Source organism: Enhydra lutris, unplaced genomic scaffold, assembly GCF_002288905.1.
Source record: "Enhydra lutris kenyoni isolate GAN:26980312 unplaced genomic scaffold, ASM228890v2 scaffoldscaffold61, whole genome shotgun sequence".
In the NCBI taxonomy this organism is placed as follows: Eukaryota; Metazoa; Chordata; class Mammalia; order Carnivora; family Mustelidae; genus Enhydra; species Enhydra lutris.
Window position 1 is genome coordinate 6,607,250 of NW_019154145.1, and position 23,362 is coordinate 6,630,611.

At 43.2% G+C, this 23,362-nt stretch overlaps 1 protein-coding gene across 1 annotated transcript in view; it reads right to left on the reverse strand.

The window, feature by feature from the left end:
* The window catches only part of LOC111158628 (Kin17 DNA and RNA binding protein), a 34,816-nt gene extending 11,480 nt beyond the window's left edge, over positions 1-23,336 (reverse strand). Inside the window, exons 1-8 of the mRNA XM_022520777.1 lie at positions 23,103-23,336; positions 17,706-17,800; positions 12,661-12,704; positions 12,455-12,577; positions 11,173-11,354; positions 7,849-7,897; positions 6,800-6,857; positions 738-867 (exon numbers count right to left, since the gene is read on the reverse strand). Of these exons, the coding sequence (XP_022376485.1) occupies positions 738-867; positions 6,800-6,857; positions 7,849-7,897; positions 11,173-11,354; positions 12,455-12,577; positions 12,661-12,704; positions 17,706-17,800; positions 23,103-23,216 (795 nt within the window). The 5' untranslated portion in view covers positions 23,217-23,336. The remainder of the gene's footprint in view (positions 1-737; positions 868-6,799; positions 6,858-7,848; positions 7,898-11,172; positions 11,355-12,454; positions 12,578-12,660; positions 12,705-17,705; positions 17,801-23,102) is intronic.
* Between the last annotated feature and the right edge of the window lie 26 nt (positions 23,337-23,362).

The window sequence follows — 23,362 nt, forward strand, 5'->3', positions numbered from 1 at the left end:
AAGCAGTTGCCTCTGTCCCTTCACAAATGAACAGGAGGGCTGGGGAGATGACTTTGCAGGAAAAAACAAGTCAGCTTCTTCTATCCATTTCTTCTTTCCCTTCACCAGTCCTTCTTCTCTTTCCTACTTACTTCATAAACGTACTGACAAGGGAAGGCCGTGTGTGGAAAGGGAGACGGGAAGATTAGAACCGCTCTAGCAGCGCAGGTAGAGTCAGAGCCGAAACGTGGCCCTAGATCTTAAATCATGGGTTGTCAAGGATTCATCACACAGGCTTAGCCATCAGGCTAAGTCAAATTAAAAATATGTCCTAGCTTCCTCTCGCTGGCTAGGAGGTGGCGGGTGAAGTCAGAGACCGAAGGAGAGCAGGGGCTGGCGGGAGGAATCCGCGGAGGAGGCCCATTTCACAGAGCCACGGAAAGGAAACAGAGCTTTCGTTTTGAGCTTCAGTGACTGCCCAAGCCCTTCTGCTTGAATTCCACTGACCATGAACACACGGAGAGTTCTGAAGACAGCACTTGAGGCAAGAAAATCAACGTGTGATGACGGATTCCAACTCTGCTCAGATGGAACCGTGGCCACGCTCCCTTCCCTCAAGGGGAAGGGAGTACATCTTCTGAGTACATCTTCTGACTTTATGTTAACCCAGGAATTAGTGAGACTAAACTTTCCTTAGTTTGAATTATGTCACTCCTCTAACTGCTAACACGTCGTCGATAAGCAGCTCGTAACTATACCTCCATGATTTCGTCGAGGGCAGATTTCTTTTTTTTCTTTTCTTTTGATTGAGCTGAGCTCCGGGAAGATTCTTTCCGTTTAACTGATGCTGCATTCCCAATGGTACTCAATGCGCTTGGTCCCAAGGAACTGGTGAAAAGAAGAGCCATGCCTGTTAACAAACCCTACGTATAAGAAGGCAGCTTTCGAACGTGCAGGGGAACAGTACAGAAGATGTCTGTTACATGATTAACTTACAAGAGAGTAGTCAAAACAGGAGAGGACCTGTCTTTAGGCCTGCAGGACCCTAAGCAGCATGAGAACATGTGACCTTTCCTGCCTTAACGCCCTCGTCCCTCTCCTCGCCCCTTCCCTTAGTGCCCACCGTGATCAGCACAGACCAGTGGTGACAATGCCGGCTTCGGCTTCAGGGTTAGGCAGATCAGGGTCTAAGGGGACTTCTGCTTCTGACCTTGGGTGATTTACTTTTCTAAGCTTTAGTTCTTCATCCATGAACGAGGATAACCATGTGACCCAACTCAGAGCTCAACTGCAAGGATTAAATAAGAGGTTGGCAATGAAGTCTAGCACATTGCGGTCAGTTCTATTTTTTGAAAGCAATCTCACCATGTCACCTAATTTCTGATGGTTCCTAACTGCCTAGAATTGACAGTGTAAATTGTTTTTTAGTGTGGTATAAAATTGTCACCACTGGCCCAAGAAATGGTATTTCTGACTTATTATATGCGCCAGCCATTAGGAATGACTTCTTACTGAGTCATGCCATGTTTTAGGCCTTTGTAAATCGCCTCTTTTATACCTAGAACAATCTCTCCAATTATCTCCATTTGTCCCAAGTCTTTAAGATCCATTCTTCATGAGGGTTTGAACTGCCATAACACTTGCCAGCGTGTATCCTATGCCACCTTGTATTATAATCCTTTGCATATATGATATGTACATATAATAATGCGTATATATTTGTATATACTTATTTTTTTCCTGTAGAGCAAGCTGTTATCTTGTGACTCACATAAAATACATGCTCAGTCAATATTTCAATGACTCTTACCAGTGTAATCATTTAGTTTGTCCTATTCGCAAAAGACAAACAAAAAGATAAATCCATGTACGAAGCTACCATGGAGATAAGCAAGACAGAAAGTGTGATGAACAGGAAAACAATAGAACTTTACTTGGACTCTTTTTTTTTTTTAAGAGGGGGAAGTGTGAGTGGAGGGGGATGGGGCGGGGCAGAGGAAGAGGGGGAGGGAGAGAGAGAGCAGAAGCAGGGGGAGCAACAGGCAGAGGGAGAAGCAGGCTCTCCGTTGAGCAAGGAACTGGATGTGGGACTCAATCCCAGGACCCTGGGATCATGACCAGAGCCAAAGGCAGACGCTTTACTGACTGAGCCCCCCAGACGCCCCCCAACGACTTTTCTGTCCAGGGGTCCAGGTCAGGACTCCCTCGCTCGGCCATCATGGCAGGCGTTCTTCATTCACCGAGCTCTAAGTTTTTACATTTACCCTTTTGAAATTTCACTCACTGGCTTTTGTCCCATAATCCAATCCTCTGAATAGATTTCTAAGTTCTGATTCTGTTTCTGGGACCCTTGTGCTCTGGTGTGGGGATGTCAATTGGGGCAGCTGCTGGGGCAAACAGCGACGCAGAGCCGTCAACCCGGCACTTCCGCGGCTGGGTCTCTCCCCAGAGGCACGGAGAGCAGGGACACAAACAGGCATCTGAATGCCAGTGTTCAACAGCACTGTTCACGATCGCCCAGAGGTGAGACTGACTCCAGTGTCCGCTGACTGAGAGGGAGAGGGAGAGGAAGACATGAAGCAAATGTGGTGCATACACACAAAAGGATATTATTCAGCCTCAAAAAGGAGGAAATTTCAACACGTGCCACAACACGGATGAACCCTAAGGATATTAAAGTGGGTGACAGAAGCCAGGCGCAAAAGGGCACTTGCTGTATGCTTCTCCTCCTGTGAGAAGCCGAGAACAGGCCAATCCATAGAGACAGAAAGCAGAACAGAGGCTACTGGCAGCTGGGGGCTACCTGGAAATGGGGAATTAAGTGTTTAATGGGGACAGAGTTTCAGTTTGGGCTGATGAGAAAGTCCGGGAGATGGATACTGGCGACGACTACATAACAATGTGAAGCTACTTACCTCCCCTGCCCTGTATATTTAAAAATGGTGAAAATGGTCACTTTATATGTATTTTACCACACCAAAAAAACTAAACTCCATAGAAAAAAAGTTTTCTCTCAAGAACATTTATTTGGCATTATTAAATGTCTACAGTGTGACAAGCAATGGGGATAAAAATGTGAATAGAACAGCCCATCAGGATCTCACAATCTCCTGTGGGAGACCAGACATGGAAGGACATTCTGGGAAGGGAGGACAGAAGATGTGAAGGCAAGAAAGGGTGAGCCACCATAGCTCATTTCGGACAGTGCAAATAATTCAGCATAGCTGGAGGGCAAGGGGCAGGAGAGACAATGGATCACAATGGTCACAAAGCAGCACAGACAAAAATGACAAGTTATTCCACAGGTGAAAGAAAAGGATTTAGAAAGATCCTCCTGCTTGCAACATCAAGATTCTATTAGGGCTAAAACGAATAAGGAAGAATGCGAGAAATGTTGGCAGAAGAAATTATGAAGGACTGAAGCCAGGAACATGGAAACCAAAGAAATGACAATAGCAAGAAAAGAAAAAGTCGGTATTCCAAAGATTAATAAAATAGCAAATCTGAGAGCCTAGATAAAAAGGATATTCTAGAAAAATCAAAATTGTATAAACTATTGAAGTTTGTATAATCAAGATTATATTGAGAAGTTGAATAAACTAATTAATTCCCTGGCCTGCAAAAGACACCAGCACAATATTTTACCAAGTTTTACCAAGCTTCCTTACCCGAAAACACGAGTCAAAAAAGAATACTTGTACAAATCATTTTAAAAGTAGACAATTAAATATCAATCTCATTAATGAACATTAAAATGCAAAACAAAATAGTCCATTTTTTTTTCAGCTGTGCATTATTACTAATAATTTTTTTTTTTTTGAGAGAGACAGAGAGCACCCTCCACCCCTTGCATGAGCAGGCAGAGGAGAGAAGCAGAGGGGGAGGGAGGGAGAGACTCTCAAGCAGACTCCCTGCCAAGTCGGGAGGCAGATGCGGGCTCGATCCCACAACCCCGAGATCACGACCTGAGCTGAAGTCAAGAGTTGGGCACTTAAGCAACCAAGCCACCCAGGCGCCCCAGCTGTGTATTATATATGTATTTTTAAAGATTTTATTTTTATTTATTTGACAGACAGAGAGGCAGGCAGAGAGAGCAGGGGAAGCAGGCTCCCCGATGAGCAGAGAGCCCGATGCAGGACCCTGAGATCATGACCTGAGCCGAAGGCAGGGGCATAACCCACGGAGCCACCCAGGAGCCCCAGCTGTGTACTATATTTGATCTTACTCTAGCTGCTCTAAGAATAACATCCCTCCTGCCCAAAGGTTCTATTAGAGGCTGACAAACCAATGTGGGTCAAGATGGGGCTCAAATCAAGGCAAGAAATGAATGGTAACAGATTGGAAATGGAACGTTTGCTTCTAGAACAGCCCTAGAATTCTGCTGTCAGGAACTGGAGTGGGTCCTCATGCAATTAAAGAAGAGAAGCCCCAAAACAGAAATGGAAAGCAAGTAACCTCTGTTCAAACACTGGAGAAGCAGGGCTTGTCTCTGTGCCTCAACATACGATCAAGTATCAATTCTTTATATCCAGAGGCTTCTGTTCATTCTGAGTTTTAGATAAGCAAGAGATATAAATCAACAGGAAAATAAATCTCAAACTCTATTAAAATAGTCCATAATCTCAGAAAAAGAAAATTTAGACTAGTCTTTCCATTGTATTACCTGTGACACTACTTATGAGTTATTATCGATACTGGAGACTGAACTTACAGAACTTAATCAAATAAAACTATTTTTCCTAATAACACCAGAGCATCGGGGAAAGAAGGCTAACTAGCAGACCCCAGAGGTCACAGGTCCTCATCCTTAGAGTTAATACATGTTACCTTATTGGCAAAAGGGTCTCTGCAAATGAGGTTTAAGTTACAGCTTCTGACAGGAGATTATTGTGGGTGGCCGGAGTGGCCTCTCTGTGCAACCACACTCATCCTTTTGGGAGGGAAACAGGCAGGCGTGACACATAGAGAAGGTGATGTGAAGACGGAGCCAGGAGAGACCGGAAGACACTGCTTCTGAAAACTGAAGGACGCAGCCACAAGCTAAGGAACGCCAAGAGCCAGTAGAAGCTGGAAAAGGCAAAGAACGCCCCCCCTCCACCCCCAGGCCCTCTGGAGGAAGCGCGGCTCACACACGGCTTGATTTCAGCTCAAGGATACTAACTTCAGACTTCTGGCCTCCAGAGACACAAAACACTTCTGTGTTTCAAGACACTTGGTTTGGGGCACCTGGGTGGCTCAGTCCATGAAGCGTCTGTCTTTGGCTCAAGTCATGATCCCAGGGACCTGGGATCAAGACCCCCACTGGGCTCCCTGGTCGGCGGGGAGTCTGCTTCTCCCTCTGCCGCTCCCCCTGCTTGTGCTCTCTCTCACTTTGCACTCTCTGTCTCAAATAGTAAAATCTTTTTAAAAAAGATACTTGGTTTATGGTAATTTGTTACAGCAGCCATAGAAAACTAATACAAGGGAGACCAGTTTGGGGGCCACTGGGACCAATTTTAACATTTATCTACACTCAGGAATAACAAACAATAAGGGAGAAACAAACGGGTATGGGTCCAAAATCATAAGGCACGTATGATTTGATACATGTCAATCTGTCTTCTAGGTCATATCCTACTACTACTTTGAAAAGAATTTTCCTTTCAAATGTACTGTATGTGGAACCCAATTAACCACCTTCTTCGTGTATCTAACACAGGTGTCAATTCTGAAACGTTTAGATCAAAGTGAAGATCTCTGGCCAGACATCCCGAAGCAGCTGTACATTGGTTCGATCTATTTCCTTCACATCTCCTGGCCACTTACCTAGCCGTGCCAAGAAGAACTAGCCTACAACTTACCCAAGAAAACCGAGTTAGCTCTTAAATAAACCACATGTTAAAATACTAAGTAAAATAGCAAATATCGGCCAACTCCAAACAAAATTCTGCTAGATGCCGGGAAGTACCAGTAGGAAGGCACTTTCCTGAGTATCTGTTGTCTCGTTTTATTTAATCTCCGTAACCAAACTGGACACGTTGTGTATCACAGACAGTGAATAAATATTTGGGGAAAGAACAGATAAGCACTGAAGGTGCAAAGGGAACAGAGGCACCTGACCACACGCCATGCCGGGGCTTGGCAAACTCCAACCTGAGGGCCAGAGGCAGGCTGCTGCCTGTCTTCAGAAATAAGATCTTACTGGAATACAGCCACGTGTGCTTGTTGACTCTCTGTTTGCGGCAGCCTTCTCACTCCGATGGCAGTCTAGTGATTGTGACAAAGACAGATGGCCAGTAACATCTACAGTATTGACTATGTGGCCTTTTACGGAAAAGCTCGGTCAGGCCCTGCTCCGCAACTACACCGGGCAGCAGGAAGGAGGCTATGAGTGCACGCCGACGGGCACGTGTACCCTCCACCAGGGGCTAAGAAGATGCGTGAGTAACCTAGTCTCTGTCTCACAACATCTTAACACCGTAGGCAGAACAAAAACTGTATCCCCCAGCTAATATTTAAACTCGGTGAGTGAGCTATGATAGAAAACTCAATAGCGTTACGCAGTGGGGACCGTTATGTGGAGAAGGACCCGCAGGAAAGCAACAAGTTGTCATGTGAGGCATTCACTCGGAATGTGCCTTTCCTCAGAAGCATCCTATCATCATGGACAGGTAAGGAAAAAAAATAGCTGCTAACAAACAAAACCAAACCACCATCAAACGGAAACAAGACAAGGGAAAACATTATAACCAGAAAAAAACAGTCCTGAAGCTTTTAAAATGTAGTCATCAGCATTTCACAAAAACTATCAAGTTCTAAGAGATCTGGTCCTGGAGCTCACCTGGATTTGGAGGACGTTGCTGCCGAACTACATGCTCCTTTATTCAAATTGAATGTAACTGGAAGGAAAAAATGATAAATTTTTTACATGTATATTTCATCATACATATAATAAGTATGTGTGTGTGTGTGTGTGTGCATGCGTGTGTGTGTTTCAGGAAAACTATAAAACTTATCAGCTAAGACCAAAATGTATCCACACAGACGCTCATGGACATTTTGAATAAACGAGAGCTGGAATGCTACCCAGCTACCCAGACACAATGACTTCCGGCAGATAATACTAAGCGATGCTCACAGAGCTGGGAATGGAGCTACCGGCGACGGCCTTGGCCACTCCCTGCCTCCACAGCTCCCCCTCCCTGTGCTAAGGGAACAGGACTCCAAGTCTGCTTGGGTGTGTATTGTAGCTCTTACACATGGTTTGGAGCTGGAGTCTGAACGTCTGTGTCCCCCTAAAACTGGTATGTTGAAAACCTAATGTCCGAAGTGATGCGATTAGGAGGTGGGGAGATTCAGGAGGTATTAGTAAGGTTCTTTTGCTCTAAACCAATCAGAATAATCCCACTTCATTTCCCAGTGACTGCTTCAGGTGGAGGCTGATATGGACTGGCCAGTGATATTCAGAAGGAAGTCTGCTGGCCGGAGGAGTGTTTTCTAGATAAAGTTTCCTTTTTCCTTGCTCACAGGGGACTCCGGAAGAGATGCCCTCTGTCGTCCTCTGGACAATGTGGGTGTGCATACAATGGCCAAAGTGCCTGCCGCCACCATGTGTCCAGCGGCTGACAGATGGCCTGGCATCCAGAACAGCTTTACTTCTGGGACTCTTACTCTGGCAACATATTTCCTTATTATTTAGACTAGTTTTAGTTGGTTTTGTTACTTATAGTTGAAGGCACCCTACCTGGTTCATTGTTACCTTTTCATAAACCGGTAAAAACAATGTATTCCAGACAGATTATACGTCTTGCCCCCAAACATGGCGCTAGTTTTTGGCAGAGCCGATATAAAATCATCCATATTAAAAGAGTAAGAAAAAAGTAAAACCACCTTTTTCTTCGTCATTTTCTCTGCTTAATTCCGTAAAAATAGGGGCCTCCTAAAAGGCAAAAAAAAAAAAAAAAAAAAAAGAAAGAAAAAAGAAAAAAAGAGGATGATGGTTTGGTTCACAGTGCATTTACTATCAATATTCAAGAGTCCCAAATTATGACTTGCTACCCATGTTGCAAGGCAGCTCCAACATGCAGCTCTGAAATGGTTTAAGATCCAGGCGCCTGGGTTGCTCAGCTGGTCAAGTATCTGCCTACGGCTCTGGCCATGATCCCAGAATCCTGGGATCGAGTCCTACGTTGAGGTCCCTGCTCAGTGGGGAATCTGCTTCTCCCTCCCTCCTGCTTCTTTCTCTCTCTCTCTCTCTCTCTCAAATAAATAAATGAGATCTTTTTGAAAAATAAAATAAAATGATTAAGATCCTAGTTAAGAAATTATATGTACTGCAAATATTCTTCAACTGAGAATTAGTCCAAAGGTGAAAAAAGTGGCTTCTTTGTACCACATTGCAGAAGATTACCCACATTTTTATTTCTACTACAGTTTAAACAGGAAACAACATAAAACAATAAACCTTAAGAATTTTAGTTAGAGGATGGGGCACCTGGGTGGCTCATTGGTTAAGCATCTGCCTTTGGCTCAGGTCATGATCTCAGGGTCCTGGAATCCAGCCCCACATCAGGCTCCCTGCTCAGCGGAGGAGTCACTTTCTCCCTCTCCCTTCCACTGCTCATGCTCTCTCTTGCTTGCTCTCTCTCTCTCTCTTAAATAGATAAAATCTTAAAAAAAAAAAATAGAATTTTAGCTAGAGGATTACTTTAAAAAGCAAAACCCTTCTATACAGTGGGAGAGTTTAGTGTAAGATCAAGAGACTAAGACTAAATCACACAGAACCGCAGATCAAACCCACCTCTGCACGTTATTAGCTTCGGCACCTGTCAATCTCACCATCTCCCTGTACCTCAACTATTCTGTCTATAAAATAGGAATACTATGCACATCTAGAGGTGTCATAAGGATAAAATAGGATAAAATAAAGGAAGCACTTAGCATAACGCCTGCAACAGGGTTTGATAAATGTTAACCGTTATTTCTACTAGTAAAAATGTCTTGAGATGCAGCTGAGATATTCTTTTCTCCATTAGGATCTCATAAAGGAAGGCGAAAGACAAGATGCTACATTTTAAAAACTAATAATATTTAAGAATGCAATGAGGAAACACTGAGCAGTAGGCCTTCCTCTGCCTTTAAGGGGAGGATGCTATTTTTATTTAAAGAGTGCAAATTCACTTGAAGATTTTAGTGGAATTAAGCTAAAATGTTACAAAAGGTAAACGAATTTCCTCCATATAAAATGTGATCCTTCTTAATTTCCACAAGAGGAAATTACCATTTTCCCCCTACTGAAAGCAGAGGTTTAAAAATGAAAAAGGTGAGTCAATTTCAGGAATAAAAAGCTTTAGATCTGAGGCGCCTGGGTGGCTCAGTGGGTTAAGCCTATGCCTTCTACTTGGGTCGTGATCTCAGGGTCCTGGGATGGAGCCCCACATTGGGCTCTCTGCTCAGCGGGGAGCCTGCTTCCTCCTCTCTGCCTACTTGTGATCTCTGTCTGTCAAGTGAATAAATAAAATCTTTAAAAAAAAAAAAAAGCTTTTAGATCTTAGGCAAGGGTTTAAATTTGACAATTACAGCAGTTTAACCATTGTTTTACTTTAATACAGAAAACTCCTAAAAGACTGTGTGAATAAATGCATATGAACACACGCATATGGAAAGAGTACCATTATAACACGCGCACCCATCACTTATCAAGGTCAACTAACATGGTATAAAAGCTGACTCATAAACAGATCTTCACTTTCTTATCGCCGGCTACTTCCAGCATTGCTCTGTACTGAACAGCTTCTATCAGACATGGACATTAATGATCAGAGCTCCTGTATTCACCATAGCCAAACACTGAAAACAAGCCACACACTTCTCAACAGGAGAATGGGTAAGTTGTGTGATAGTCATAAAATGGAACAGCAGACATCACTTTAAAAAAAGAGTTAAACACTGACAGGAAAGAACACAGGTACAGGAAACATAAAGAACGTTCTGTTTGAGTTCAAGAAGCCAGAGAGGGTATACGGTACAATCTCATTTCTACGAAGTTCAAGAATACACTAACAGATAATCAATAGTGCTACGTTAGAACCCTGGTTCCTTCTTGGGGGAAGGGGGCTATTCACTGGGAGTGACTGTGACTCTGGAAACGGTCTGTATCTTGATCTGTGGGGGTCACTACACAGACTCTGCATCCAACTACTTCCATCCACCCATCTAAAGACACATCCACGTGTAAAATTTCACTGAGCTTTAGTCACCTTAAGAGTAACGCCCATCATGCACTTTATCACATGTATTTTATACCACAATAAGCTTTTTAAAAATACTAAATGGCTAGTGGTTCACATATATACTAGGTTGTTTTCCTGCACACACATAACTTTTGATAGGTAAACACCATGAGGCAGGGAGTTTTTACCTTTTGTTTACTGCTCTATCTCCAGTGCCTAGAAGAAGGCCTAGAAGAAGGGAGTACCCAATAAATGTTTGTTAAAATTAATGCCTTACTCTAGTTATGCCAACACCTGGACCACCTGAACCATGTCTTCCTCCCCCATTTGTCTGCGTTTTGCCCATTGCTTTTTCAAGCCCAGGGGTAGCTACCTTCAGAGACTCTGCACCCTCCCCAGGCTGGGGGGAGTGCTGGATCTCCGGGTTCCCACATTTTGTTTAACCGAGCATTGCAGCCAAGTGATGTGATCTGCTCTGCCCCCCATTAGCTAACCCCTCTGCCTTAGGGATAAGGAAACCGAGTGATGTGATCTGCTCTGCCCCCCATTAGCTAACCCCTCTGCCTTAGGGATAAGGAAACCGAGTGATGTGATCTGCTCTGTCCCCCATTAGCTAACCCCTCTGCCTTAGGGATAAGGAAACCGAGTGATGTGATCTGCTCTGTCCCCCATTAGCTAACCCCTCTGCCTTAGGGATAAGGAAACCGAGATGTGATCTGCTCTGTCCCCCATTAGCTAACCCCTCTGCCTTAGGGATAAGGAAACCGAAAGTTTAGAAGATTGTGTAATTCTATAAGACCATGAGGCAGTAACTTAGGAGTTGAACCCAGATTTGTCTCAACTCCAAAACCCATGCTTTTACACGCGGCCACGTTCATTCTTCTCTTAATTAAGGAACGAGACCTATAAAATTAAATTCAGTGCTTAAAAATTTTGTTTGAGACCTTTTCCTGTTGCTTCCTGGAATGATACCGGTGCTCACCTGTTCTTTCCCTTCCAGACCTCTTCTCACTTGCTCTTGAATAAATTTGGCTGTTTTTTCCTCATCGTCAAGGTCCTGCTTCTTCTTTTTCTCCAGTTCCAGTTGCCGGCGGATAGTTTCTGGGTCCCTGTCTATGTACTGAATATACCAGCCCTTTGGGGTCTCATCCACCTTGCACAAACCTGTAAAAAAATAAAAGATTAAAAAATAATAATCATTTTAAAACTTTAAACATTAAAAAATAAAAGATTTGCGTACAATCAAAACCGAAAGTACACACAAATGTGTTTGATCTCTGCATCATGTGTTTATTCCTTCAAACACATTCAAATACACGACTTCATGCAGCCCACAAATTTTCCATACTCAAAGCTGATGACACTTAGATATTTTAAGTGGAATATTTTACCTCCTTAAACAGAAAAAATTATTATTCTGATTTTTCACTAGCTACGTTAAGTCAACTATGTAAGCAGGGGAAACACATGAAAGAAGTATCATCTTGCTTAGTGATTATTTAACTGTGTCTCAGTAGTTAACGTCCAAGAAGAACATGATATTCTGCTAACTTAACTAAGTAGAAATTTTCCCCATCAGACGGAATAAAGGAACACACCGAATAAGTAATACATTGACACAAAATTTCTTTCTCCTCTCTTCCTAAGCTTTAGCCTAGGAAGATCAGAAATGGAATAAGCTACAACAAATTGTTAAAGAACTCCGTGGGGTGCCTCCACAGCTTGGTCGGTGGTCTGACTCTTGATTTCAGCTCAGGTCGTGATCTCAGGGTCATGAGATCAAGCCCCATGTCGGGCTCCCCACTCAGCATGGAGTCGGATTTAGACTCTGTCTCCCTCTGCCTCCCTCTGCCCCTCCCACTTGTGTTCTCTCTCTCTGTCTCTCTCTCAAATAAATAAATACATAAATAAATAAATATTTTTAAATATTTAAATATTTGTTACCTCCTTAAGCAGGGGTAACAAAGGTTTCCAAAAGTAAAATGAATAAGGGGGTAAAAAACGGGAAGGACTGATAGTAATTCTTACCCCAGATGAGAGGATGCTTTGGTGATACATCTTTGCACGATCAAAAGAACCATTCCAGACACTCCATATTCAAGTGTAACCCACAAAAATCAATCCTGGAAGATTATGCTCCTCTTGGCCAGTTTTTAATTGCCCTATTTGTCCAAGTTTCCATAAATTTACATGGAAATTATGACAACGGTCTCACCTTGCCCTGTAGCCACATAACTACTAGTCACATCGTGTCTTACTCTTACCTTCTCTGCCCAGCCACTTTGTAAAATCAGTGAGAGTCTCCCACTGAGTGGCATTCATATGGATGTGTTCCCGGTGGCTGATATACTCATTATAAACGATGTTGTTGTGAACTCTCTTAGTGCCTACGAACAAAATACAACACCGTCAATCCTGGGCAGGTTACAACATGATGATGTTACTATATGCACAACACCAGGATGCTTACCAAAGCGTCTCCTGAGAAGTTCTAGAAAGTCATTTCGGAATTCCCTAATAAGGAAAGGAAAGAGAGCATTATGGCACTTTTACAAATATAAAGCATCACTTCTCTGAAATATAAGCCACCATACAGTTTCAATGTCCAATGATACATGAACCATCTGTGTGAATGTCTGTTAAGAACCTTTAAAAGCTGAAAAAGGAAGGAATCCCAAAAGACTATAGCTTTCAGGAATGACAGGTCAAAGTCAGTCTGGAGGGAAACTGTCAGCGTTGGCAGAGCAGCCGTAACCAAAGTGACTACACATCTTTGCAGAGGTTCCTTCATCAGGTCTCTTAGTGCTACTGAATGTGGCATAACAACACTGTCCTTTTGATGGTAAAAAAAAAAAAACAAAAAAACTTCCCTTATTCCACGGGAAATTGGCACTCACTGTGTCCCTCTGCACTGAGTACACTGTGTTAAGTGTACTTAACACAGGTAAACATACGTGAGTAAAACACAAATCCTGACCCAGGTTACAATCTAGCAGAAGCAATCATAATAGAAATCGAACTGCAAAAGAGATGTAACAAAGTATCAGGAGAGTCCAGGGAGATCCCTAATATGGGCAGCGAAGTATAAATAGGGCTTTAGGGGCGCGTGGGTGGCTCAGTTGGTTTAAGCGTCTGCTTTCAGGTCAGGTCATGGTCCCAGGATCCTGGGATCAAGCACCACATCGGGCTCCCTGCTCAACAGAGAGCCTGCTTCTCCCTCTCTCATTCCCCCTGCTTGTGTTCCCTCTCTCGCTGTTTGTCTGTCAAGTAAATAAATAAAATCTTTTAAAAAATAAAAATAAAAAACAAGTAGGACTTTAGAGGTGAAGAGAAAGAGAAGACCTTTCCCAGCTGGCAGAGACACGAAAGTGTCACACTTGGGAAATGAAAATCTAATTGAGCTGACGTTGAGAGTAGACATAAATGGGGGACGAAGTGGGATAGAATAGAATAATGGGGCGTGGGTGCAAAACACAGCTGGAAAATACCGGTACGGCTCATCTTCGAAGTATCTTTAATGTCATACTAAAGAGGGAGGGTTTTATGCGTGCGGTGGAAAAGCACCAAATAATTTACCGAGGAATTAGTCTGTGAAAATCTGTGATTTAGAAAGATAATCTTGTGGAAAGTATAGAATAAGAATTCTCAAAGTGTGGTTCCCCAGAGGAGCGGCCCTCACATCACCTGGGAACTAGAGAGAAATGCTAAGTCTCCAGCCCCACCAGAACCTGACACTATAGTCCCCCGAGCCCTCCAGGTGACTCGGACCCGTGTAGAGGTTTGTGACCCACGGGCATAAAGCATGATTGGGAGGAGCAGAAGCTGCAGCTGGGAGCCCAGTGAGGAAATCATGGAATTCATTTGGGCAAGAGAGGATAAGAACTATTATTACTAGAGTCTTGACAATGGAGAGCATGCAAGTTTAAAGGACACCGTAGAGGAGAATCGATGAGGACTTCCCAGCCTGGCAATCCAGGTAGGAAGTCATCAGCCAGCCCAGGATAATAAGCAGATGTGGTGGGCAGAATACTGCCCTTAGCTTTAAAATGTTGGCTCTGTATTTAGAAATACAGAACTGTGCAGGAAAAAAAATCTCCAACTCAAGACAGATGTTAGGAACAAACAGTAAGACCGAGGAGTCATCCAACATGAAGTTTTAACAGCTGGAAGAATGATAGGACTCCTGGAGCCTGTGTACTATGGAGAAAAGGAAGCCAAGTGGGCACCCTGAAGAATGTTCTTGCATCTGAGGAGCTGGGGGACAGGCAGAAGGGTTAGGGAAGACAGTAAGACAGCAGGATGGTAAGCAGCGGGAGGAGGAGTAGGAAAGAATGGAAAACAGAGACGTGTTTGTGGACAGTTAAGAAAAGATAGAGGAAGATGGAGAGAGGCACAAGCGACCCTTCCGGAGGCTGCCGGAGGTGGAGGGCAGCTACCGTGGACACAGTGGACAGGGCTGGGGAGGAGGCTCCCGTGCGGATGGCTCTTGCCAGAATGGTATTTCCCCAAAGGTGGCCTGTGGAGCCCAGTGGTGTTCCAGACAGTTGTGTTTTTTTTTTCCCCCCATTTTTTCAAAAAGATTTTATTTATTTGGCAGAGAGCAAGAGAGCAAGAACAAGCAGGGGAGCAGCAGGCGGAAGGAGAGGGAGAAGCAGGCTCCCCACTGAGCAGAGAGACCAATGTGGGACTCGATCCCAGGACCCCGGGATCGTGACCTGAGCCAAAGGCAGTGGCTTAAACCACTGAGCCACCCAGTGCCCCTCCAGATGGTTTTGGGTGGTTCAGATAAATCCTCTTTGCCTTTTTCACTGTGCTCCTTGCCTCGATGGCACAAAAGCCATGCAGGGCGAACCTGCGGGCATCTTAGCCAAGTGCAGGCAGTGGGTGGTGAGGCCACAGTATACTAGCGGTCCAGGTCTTCTTCATGGGCAGGCGCTCGCAGTGAAAGTCAATGTCAGTCTCATCAAGAATGTCCTTGACAGGGTTGGACTGGGTGGCTCAGTGGGTTAAGCCGCTGCCTTCGGCTCAGGTCGTGATCTCAGGGTCCTGGGATCGAGTCCCACATCGGGCTCTCTGCTAGGCAGGGAGCCTGCTTCCTCCTCTCTCTCTCTCTCTACTTGTGATCTGTCTCTGTCAAATAAATAAAATCTTGGAAAAAAAAAAAAAAAGAATGTCCTTGATAAAGCAGTATTATTAATAGTATCACAACTCAACCTTTGGGGCTCTGTCTTTCCACCAGCCTGTGTGATGAACTGGGATTATGAGTTAACCACTTCTGCCGCTGGACAGTGGTTGTCGTGAGCAAATCACTTGTGCCATTGTTTGGGCCACGTGCTGAACTACCTTTTCCACAGAGCACCACTTTGTTGGAAAGAATGACTGACAGATCAACCATGATTATTCCAAACTGGGTATTTAGTAGACATTTTCCCAAACATAAACAAAGGGAGCGTTTTCATGTCAAGGAAAACAACTGACGGTATTTTTGGCCAATGATAAAATTTGGGCTTTTGAGCAAAAATCTAAATCTGGCAAGTCAGCATCAGCCACTGTGAGTCTGATGTACTTTCCAAAACTTCAAGACATTTTCTGATGACACTGATGCTGATATTAATAAATATGATTTTATGCTATTATGTAATGAAATGTGTCACCATTCTGAATACACAGTGAGCTAATATTTTACAAATGACCAGTGCATGATGATATAAAATCACACACAGGTATGAGAAGTACAAAGTGAAAGATCAGGGGTTCATGATGTAATAGGGCACAAAAAGTTTGCTGATGTGGTTTCAGATTCCACATTGCAACTAATCTTTAAGAAACTACCATGCCAGGGAGGCCTGGGCGGTTCAGATGGTTGAGCCACTGACTCTGGATTTCAGTTCAGGTCATGGTCTCAGGGTCCTGGGATCGAGCCCTGCGTCTGGCTCCACACTCAGTGGAGAGTTTGCTTGTGGATTCTCTCTCCCCTTGGCCCATCCCCCCACTCAAGCACAGGTACACACACTCTCTAAAAGAATAATAAATAAACCTCAAAAAAAAAAAAGTTTAAGAAACTACCATGCCATTGTTTTGATGTAGTATCAAAGAAGAATATGCAAAATCATCTGAAAAAGGCTATTAAAATATTACCCCATTCCAGCTCTACATCTATGAACGGGGTGGGCTTTGTGTTTCCCAAAACATTTTGAAACAAACTGAATGCAGAAGCAGCTGTGGAATCCAACCATCTTCTATTAAGTCAGACATTGCAGATTGGCAAAAATGTAAACAATGCCACTCTTAACCTTTTTTGTTTTAGAAGAGATATGCTCTTTAAATTAAAAAAATTCATTTATCTTAACATGCAATAGGTTTCTTGTTTTTTTTTTTTAAGATTTTATTTATTTATTTGACAGATAGAGATCACAAGTAGGCAGAGAGGCAGGCAGAGAGAGAGGAGGAAGCAGGCTCCCCGCTGAGCAGAGAGCCCGATGCGGGGCTCGATCCCAGGACCCTGGGATCATGACCCGAGCTGAAGATAGAGGCTTTAACCCACTGAGCCACCCAGACGCCCCTCTTATTGTTATTTTAAATAAATTAATAAATACATTAATTTTTCATTTTTAATCTCTAATTTACAAATATCAATGTACCACTATCAAGTATCAATATCAAATATAAACAAAAGCTCTTTGGGTTCGTCAATAATTTTTAAAGGTGGAAAGGGGTCCTAAGACCAAAAGGTCTAGAACTTTGGAAAGAAAGAGATAGAAGTAGAACTGAACATTAATAGTAATAATAATTAACAGCTACTAATCGAGTACTGGGTACTCTTCTAAACACTTTAGAAATATTAACTCATGGGGCGCCTGGGTGGCTCAGTGGGTTAAAGCCTCTGCCTTCGGCTCAGGTCATGATCCCAGGGTCCTGGGATCGAGCCCCACATCGGACTCTCTGTTCAGCAGGGAGCCTGCTTCCTCCTCTCTCTCTCTCTGCCTGCCTCTCTGCCTACTTGTAATCTCTGTCTGTCAAATAAAATAAATAAAATCTAAAAAAAAAAAAAAAAGAAATATTAACTCATTAATCTTTAAATAAACTCCATAAAATAAAGGGAACACTTGGAAGATGATGCTGTTTTTAGTCCCATTTTACAGATGAGCAGACAAAAGCGCAGACAAATGTAAGTGGTTCAGCCAGTCACATAGCTCCTGAGTAGAGAAGCCTGGACTTGCAGGGTTTAAGGCAGATGGTTTGACTCCAGAGCTGTGCTCTGAGCCACAACTGAGTTAGGACAAAAGATAGTTTTTCAGGTTTGAAGTGCAAGACTAAATTGTGAGAAGCACTTCTGCAACAATTCCATACTATGATAAACTGTCAAAGGAAAATAAAATCTGAGCACAGGGTACTACAGCTATCGTGCTAATGTGTAAGGAATGGACACAGCTCCCAATACAGAAAATACTAAGCATCTACTCAGTATCCGACTGAATAAAGATCATGAGGAAAAGATGTCTTTAAGTTACTTACTCTGAAAAATAATCCATAAATTGCTGAGGATTTTCGGAAGCGAGCAAGAGTTGTCTCTGATGAGATTCAGACATACAGTGACATTTGAAGCCATTCTACAAAAATGCAGAGGTAGCAGTTACATTCTGATTTAGGTCATCATAAGGGGCCCTAAACAGAAGTATTTAATCAACCCTAAAAAGCTGCTCTTTGATGATAAATTGTAAAGAAAGAAAAAAAAAAAAAGGAAAAAATCACTAGCTCGAAGCTCACTGTTATTTTTATTTAAAAGTTTTTTACGAGGTTGAGTTACGCAACACTCCTAATCAAAGCATAACCCCGGATTACAGAGACTGAAAAACAGTGCTTTGGAAAACTGACATTAGTAAGAAATCTGACAGAAGAGTGACTTTGTTTTTCTGTGACTTTGTTTTTTAAATCACTTTAACAAATTCTGTTGAGCACCTACTTCATGTAGTGTTGTGCAAGTTCTTGGAGGGATGGAACGAAGGAAAATGGGCCAGTAATGAATTTCCATTAAGGGGACTATTTTCACTCTACTTTAGTTCATTAACCAAAATACACTGCAGCATATTACAGAAACCTTATTTAAATACACTAAACCTGCATCTTCTTCAGACGACTATGAAAGAGTTACAAGCTTTGGCTTTGTATCCATCCGGCTTAACATTTACACCTTCTTCTTCATAGAAAGAGAAATGGGGCGCCTGAGTGGCTCAGTGGGTTAAAGCCTCTGCCTTCGGCTCAGGTCATGATCTCAGGGTCCTGGGATCAAGGCCCGCATCGGGCTCTCTGCTCAGCAGGGAACCTGCTTCCTCCTCTCTGCCTACTTGTGATCTCTCTCTCTCTCTCTCTGTCAAATAAAAAAAAAAAAAAAATCTTTAGAAAGAGAAATGAAAAATGCATCTCTCCTCCTGTATTCCCGTTTCAGTGAACAGCACAGTCGCACACCCACAGTGAACCTTAGAGACAGGCACCCTCGAGTCGTCCTCTAGGTCCACCTTCCGCGTATCACTAAGCCCACTTAGCCTCCTCCTGAAGAATTCTTCTCCTGTCCCTCGGCTCAATCCCACATCATTAGCCTGATGTCACCACTCATCTTACTTAGCTTCCTAAGCTTTGGTTGCCTACAGACTACCCACACTGCTCCTGCCCCATCTGTGTAGTACCCGTGAATTACTCTTACTTAAATGTACCTTAAAAGGAGTGAATTACTCTTACCTAAATGTACCTTAAAAGGAAACTTAGTATCAGTCTCATAAATGAAAAAAACAGTACTACTTTCCATAAATTGAAAATAAATCAATAAAATGGAAACAAAATGATGTTACTAAATTCTAGAAACCCATGAGAGTGGATGGGCAGGAGGGGATATTCTGGATCTGACCACCTTCTCCCTCAATCTTCCAACACTGAGAGACAGGGAGACCCAGGAAGATTTTGGAGGGATCAGTTTCTCCTCCTGCAGGTCATTCTCCCAGGGAAGGAAGGCAATGAACAGACAGGAGGGCAAACAAAACAGAACCACCACCAAGTGTCTTACTCTGAAATTGGTAACCAAAGGGAAAATTAAGCCTTTATCTTCCTTTTCCCACTGGAACTATATTTTATGGCAACATTTAAGGATCAAATAGCCCTAGTTAATGAGAAAAAGGACATTTTTATAAAAGAATGGTAGCCAATAACAAATTTAGAAAAATATAAAAAAACAACCCCTTTGCAACTCTTAAGACAACAATGGACTACGGCAAGGATGCTAAAACACCTAAGTAAAAGGTTGATGAGAGATTAGATATACTCCTTACTGGTAACTCAATCTTGCAAAAGGGAAAATATTAATTTCTACTGTTACTTTGCAGGCCAGCATATTTACTCAAATATCTTAGCACTATCAGGTATTATGGGCTTCCTTATGTGATGTAATAGGAAATACAAGGGATTGCCTATGTAGCAGTCTTCCCCAAAATATTTAACCCGAACCTAATCAAGCCTTCAGATCTAAGTTCCAGTTTACAGAAACTATAAGTTAAAGAAGGAAGGTGAAAGACAACCACAAGAAAACTTAGTTGTTTCATACCAGAAAGTGGCAATGCTCCAAGGCAGTTACTGGTCTAATCTCTTCAAGTCAATGTCAGAAAAACGACAGCAAATTGAAAAGCACAGATACGGGGGCGCCTGGGTGGCTCAGTGGGTTAAAGCCTCTGCCTTCAGCTCAGGTCATGATCCCAGGGTCCTGGGATCGAGCCCCACATCGGGCTCTCTGCTCAGCAGGGAGCTTGCTTCCCCCCTCTCTCTCTGCCTGCCTCTCTGCCTACTTGTGATCTCTCTCTGTCAAATAAATAAATAAAATCTTTAAAAAAAAAAAGAAAAAAGAAAAAAGAAAAGCACAGATACGGAAGCAACTCAAGCATCCATTGAAAGATGAACAGATAAAGAAGCTGGATGAAGACATATACAATGGAATATCAGCCATAAAAAGGAACGAGATTCTGCCATTCGTGACAATATGGATGGACCTAGAGAGTATTATGCTACATGAAATGAGTCAGAGAAAAGCAAATTTCATTATTTCACCTATATGTGGAATCTAAAAACAAATGAATAAACAAAAACTATAAATAAAGAGAACAAACTGATGGTAGCCAGAGGCGGGAGGGGGTGGGAGGATGTGCAAAACAGATGAAGGGAAGTGGGAGATACAGGCCTCCAATGATGGAATGAATATGTCATGGGAATACAAAGTACAGCATAGGGAATATAGTCAATGGTTTCGTAATAATGTTGTATGGTACAGATGATAGCTATACTTGTGAACACAGCATAAGGTACAAACTTGTTGTATATACATAAGGTATAGATCATGTTGGACACCTGAAACTAAAGTGACTAATGTGTGTCAAGGATACTCATATAAAAAAATTAACTAAAAAAAAAAAGAAAAATAACTGGGTTTTAGGGGGGCGGTAGAAAGAGTAAGAGACATAAGTTCTATACTCAGTTTAGAATTGAGAGAGAATTAAAAGTCCTAATAACCCAACACAGAGATTTTTAAGGAAACAAAACTACTCTGTATCTGTATGATACTATAATAATGGACATATGTCATTATGTGTTTGTCCAAACCCACAGAATGTCCAACATCAAGAGTGAACCCTACTATAGACTTTGGTCATGATAATGTGTCAGTGTAGCTTTATTGATTATAACAATAGTACTACCTTGTTGCAAGGTGCTGATCATGGGGAAGTTGTACATATGTGGGGCTCCAATGTGTATGGGAAATCTCTGTATCTTCTACTCATTATGATTGTGAACCTAAAATTGCTCTAAAAAAAAATCTATTTTTTAAAGTCCTAATAACAAATCCAATTCATAGCTTTTGATTTGATCTTGGTTTGAAAAAAACTTTTAAAAAGCATTTGTGGGAGCAAGTGAGGACATGTGAATATGGAGTGTGTATCAGATGACATAAGAGAATTTTTGTTGGGGCGCCTAGGTAGCTCGGTGGGTTAAAGCCTCAGTCGGGTGAAGCGTCTGCCTTAGGCTCAGGTCATGATCCCAGGGTCCTGGGATCGAGTCCCACATCGGGCTCTCTGCTCAGCAGGGCGCCTGCTTCCCCATCTCTCTCTGCCTGCCTCTCTGCCTACTTGTGATCTCTGTCTGTCAAATAAATAAATAAATAAATAAAATCTTTTTTAAAATTTCAAAAAAAAATAAAAATTTAAAAAAGAGAGAGAATTTTTGTTAATTTTGTTATGTGGGACGATGTGTATTGTGGCTATGTAGAAAAATATCCGAGTATCTTAGAGAAGCATACTTAAGTATTAGGAGATGAAATATCCTGATGCTTGGAATTTACTTTAAAATATTACTGAAGGGACGCCTGGGTGGCTCAGTTGGTTAAGCGGCTGCTTTCGGCTCATATCATAATCCCAGGATCCTCGAATCCGGTCTGCACTGAGGAATCCTTGCTCAGCAGGGAGCCTGCTTCTCCCTCGGCCTGCCCTGCCTGCCGCTCCCCCTGCCTGTGCTCTCTCTAACAAATAAATAAAATCTTAAAAATAAGTAAATAAATAAAATGTTTCTTAAAGAAGCAAAGACAGGTCAAGTTACTTAAAATGTTTAATATGGGTAATGGATATATGGATGTTCACTGTACTAGTCTCTAGTTTTCTGTCTGAGAATATCACCTTGACTATTAAAAAAGAATGAACCGGGGGTGCCTGAGTGGTTCAGTGGGTTAAGCCTCTGCCTTCCAGCTCAGGTCATGATCTCAGGGTCCTGGGATTGAGCCCCACATGGCATCCGGCTCTCTGCTCAGCAGGGAGCCTGCTTCCCCTGCTCTCTCTGCCTGCCTCTCTGCTTACTTGTGATCTCTGTCAAATAAATAAAAATAAAATCTTTTTAAAAAATAAATAAAAATTTAAAAGCATGAACTGGAGAGATATGAAAAAGAAAAACTGCATCAGTGTTATTCAGTATAAGTCCTACTTCAGTATCTCATCCCTGGCTGGCAGAAACACTGGAGTAGATTCTCCCAGTTACCCAGCGTTCCTCTGCAGCTGCCCAATCCAACTCGATCTCCAGAGAAAAATATGATCCTGTCACTAGCTTGCTCTCAATTCTTCAAAGTGCTTTATCATCCACCTCACTAGTGAGAAAAAGTATAAACTCCAGTGCACGGCATACAAAACTCTCTAAGATCTCCCCAGAGACCCCTCAGCGACTGTACGCATAATCCGCTGATTTAAAACTCACAATCTTACCGGTAGGTACAACTGTTACTTCCACTTTACAAGAGAAGCAAACAGGCAGAGGGAAATGGAAGCAACTTGGCGAAGACTACACAGTTAGGAAGCGGCGCGGCTTGGGGTTCAGGATTCTGACAGTCTGACTCCCGCCCACGAACCTATCCACAGTAATATCCTGGGCCTGGCACACTGTGGACGCCCCATAAACACTCGTTAGGTGAGCACTGTGCCAGGGCTCAGTTGTCCTTTCTCATCTGACCCCGAAAAGAGTTGTGAATCCTAACCATCCTGCTTCTCTTGAGTCGCGTCAGGTCAGAGACGACTGTTACTGTTCGCCCCCGGGCTTCCGGCACCGCACTATCCAACGCCCCCGTTTTCGGACAGCCGGAGTAGCATCACGTCTACCAGATCTGCAAAACCTTTTCTTACTTCATTTCTTTCCGGAGGAAGATCGCGGAGGAAGGAGGTGTCAAAGACCACGGTTCCCCTAGGATGAGGGCTGCAGGTAAGGCTGGCCCTACTGAGCTGAGGAGCTGACTCGCGCAGCGCGGAACCCGGACTAAGGGACCCGAGATCCACTCCCTCAACCCCAGCGCCAGGGGCTTGAACCAGGATGTCCAGCAGGGCCCCATCCAGGCCCGCTTACCTCGTCCCGACACTGCTTCTGACACATCTGGCAGTACCAGCGCAGCTTCTGAAGCCCCTTGGATTTGATCCTGTTGGCGATGGCCTTTGGGGTAAGAAAATCTGACTTCCCCATCGCGACCACGACAGCTACAACTTCGCTGAAACCCAGCGATCCGCCAACCGGAAGCGGAATGAAGCGGACGAGGGGGGGTGGGCGGGACAAATACCAGCCGCGAGCCGGAAGGAGGTGGGGCTTCGGGAGACTGAGCCCCGCAACGC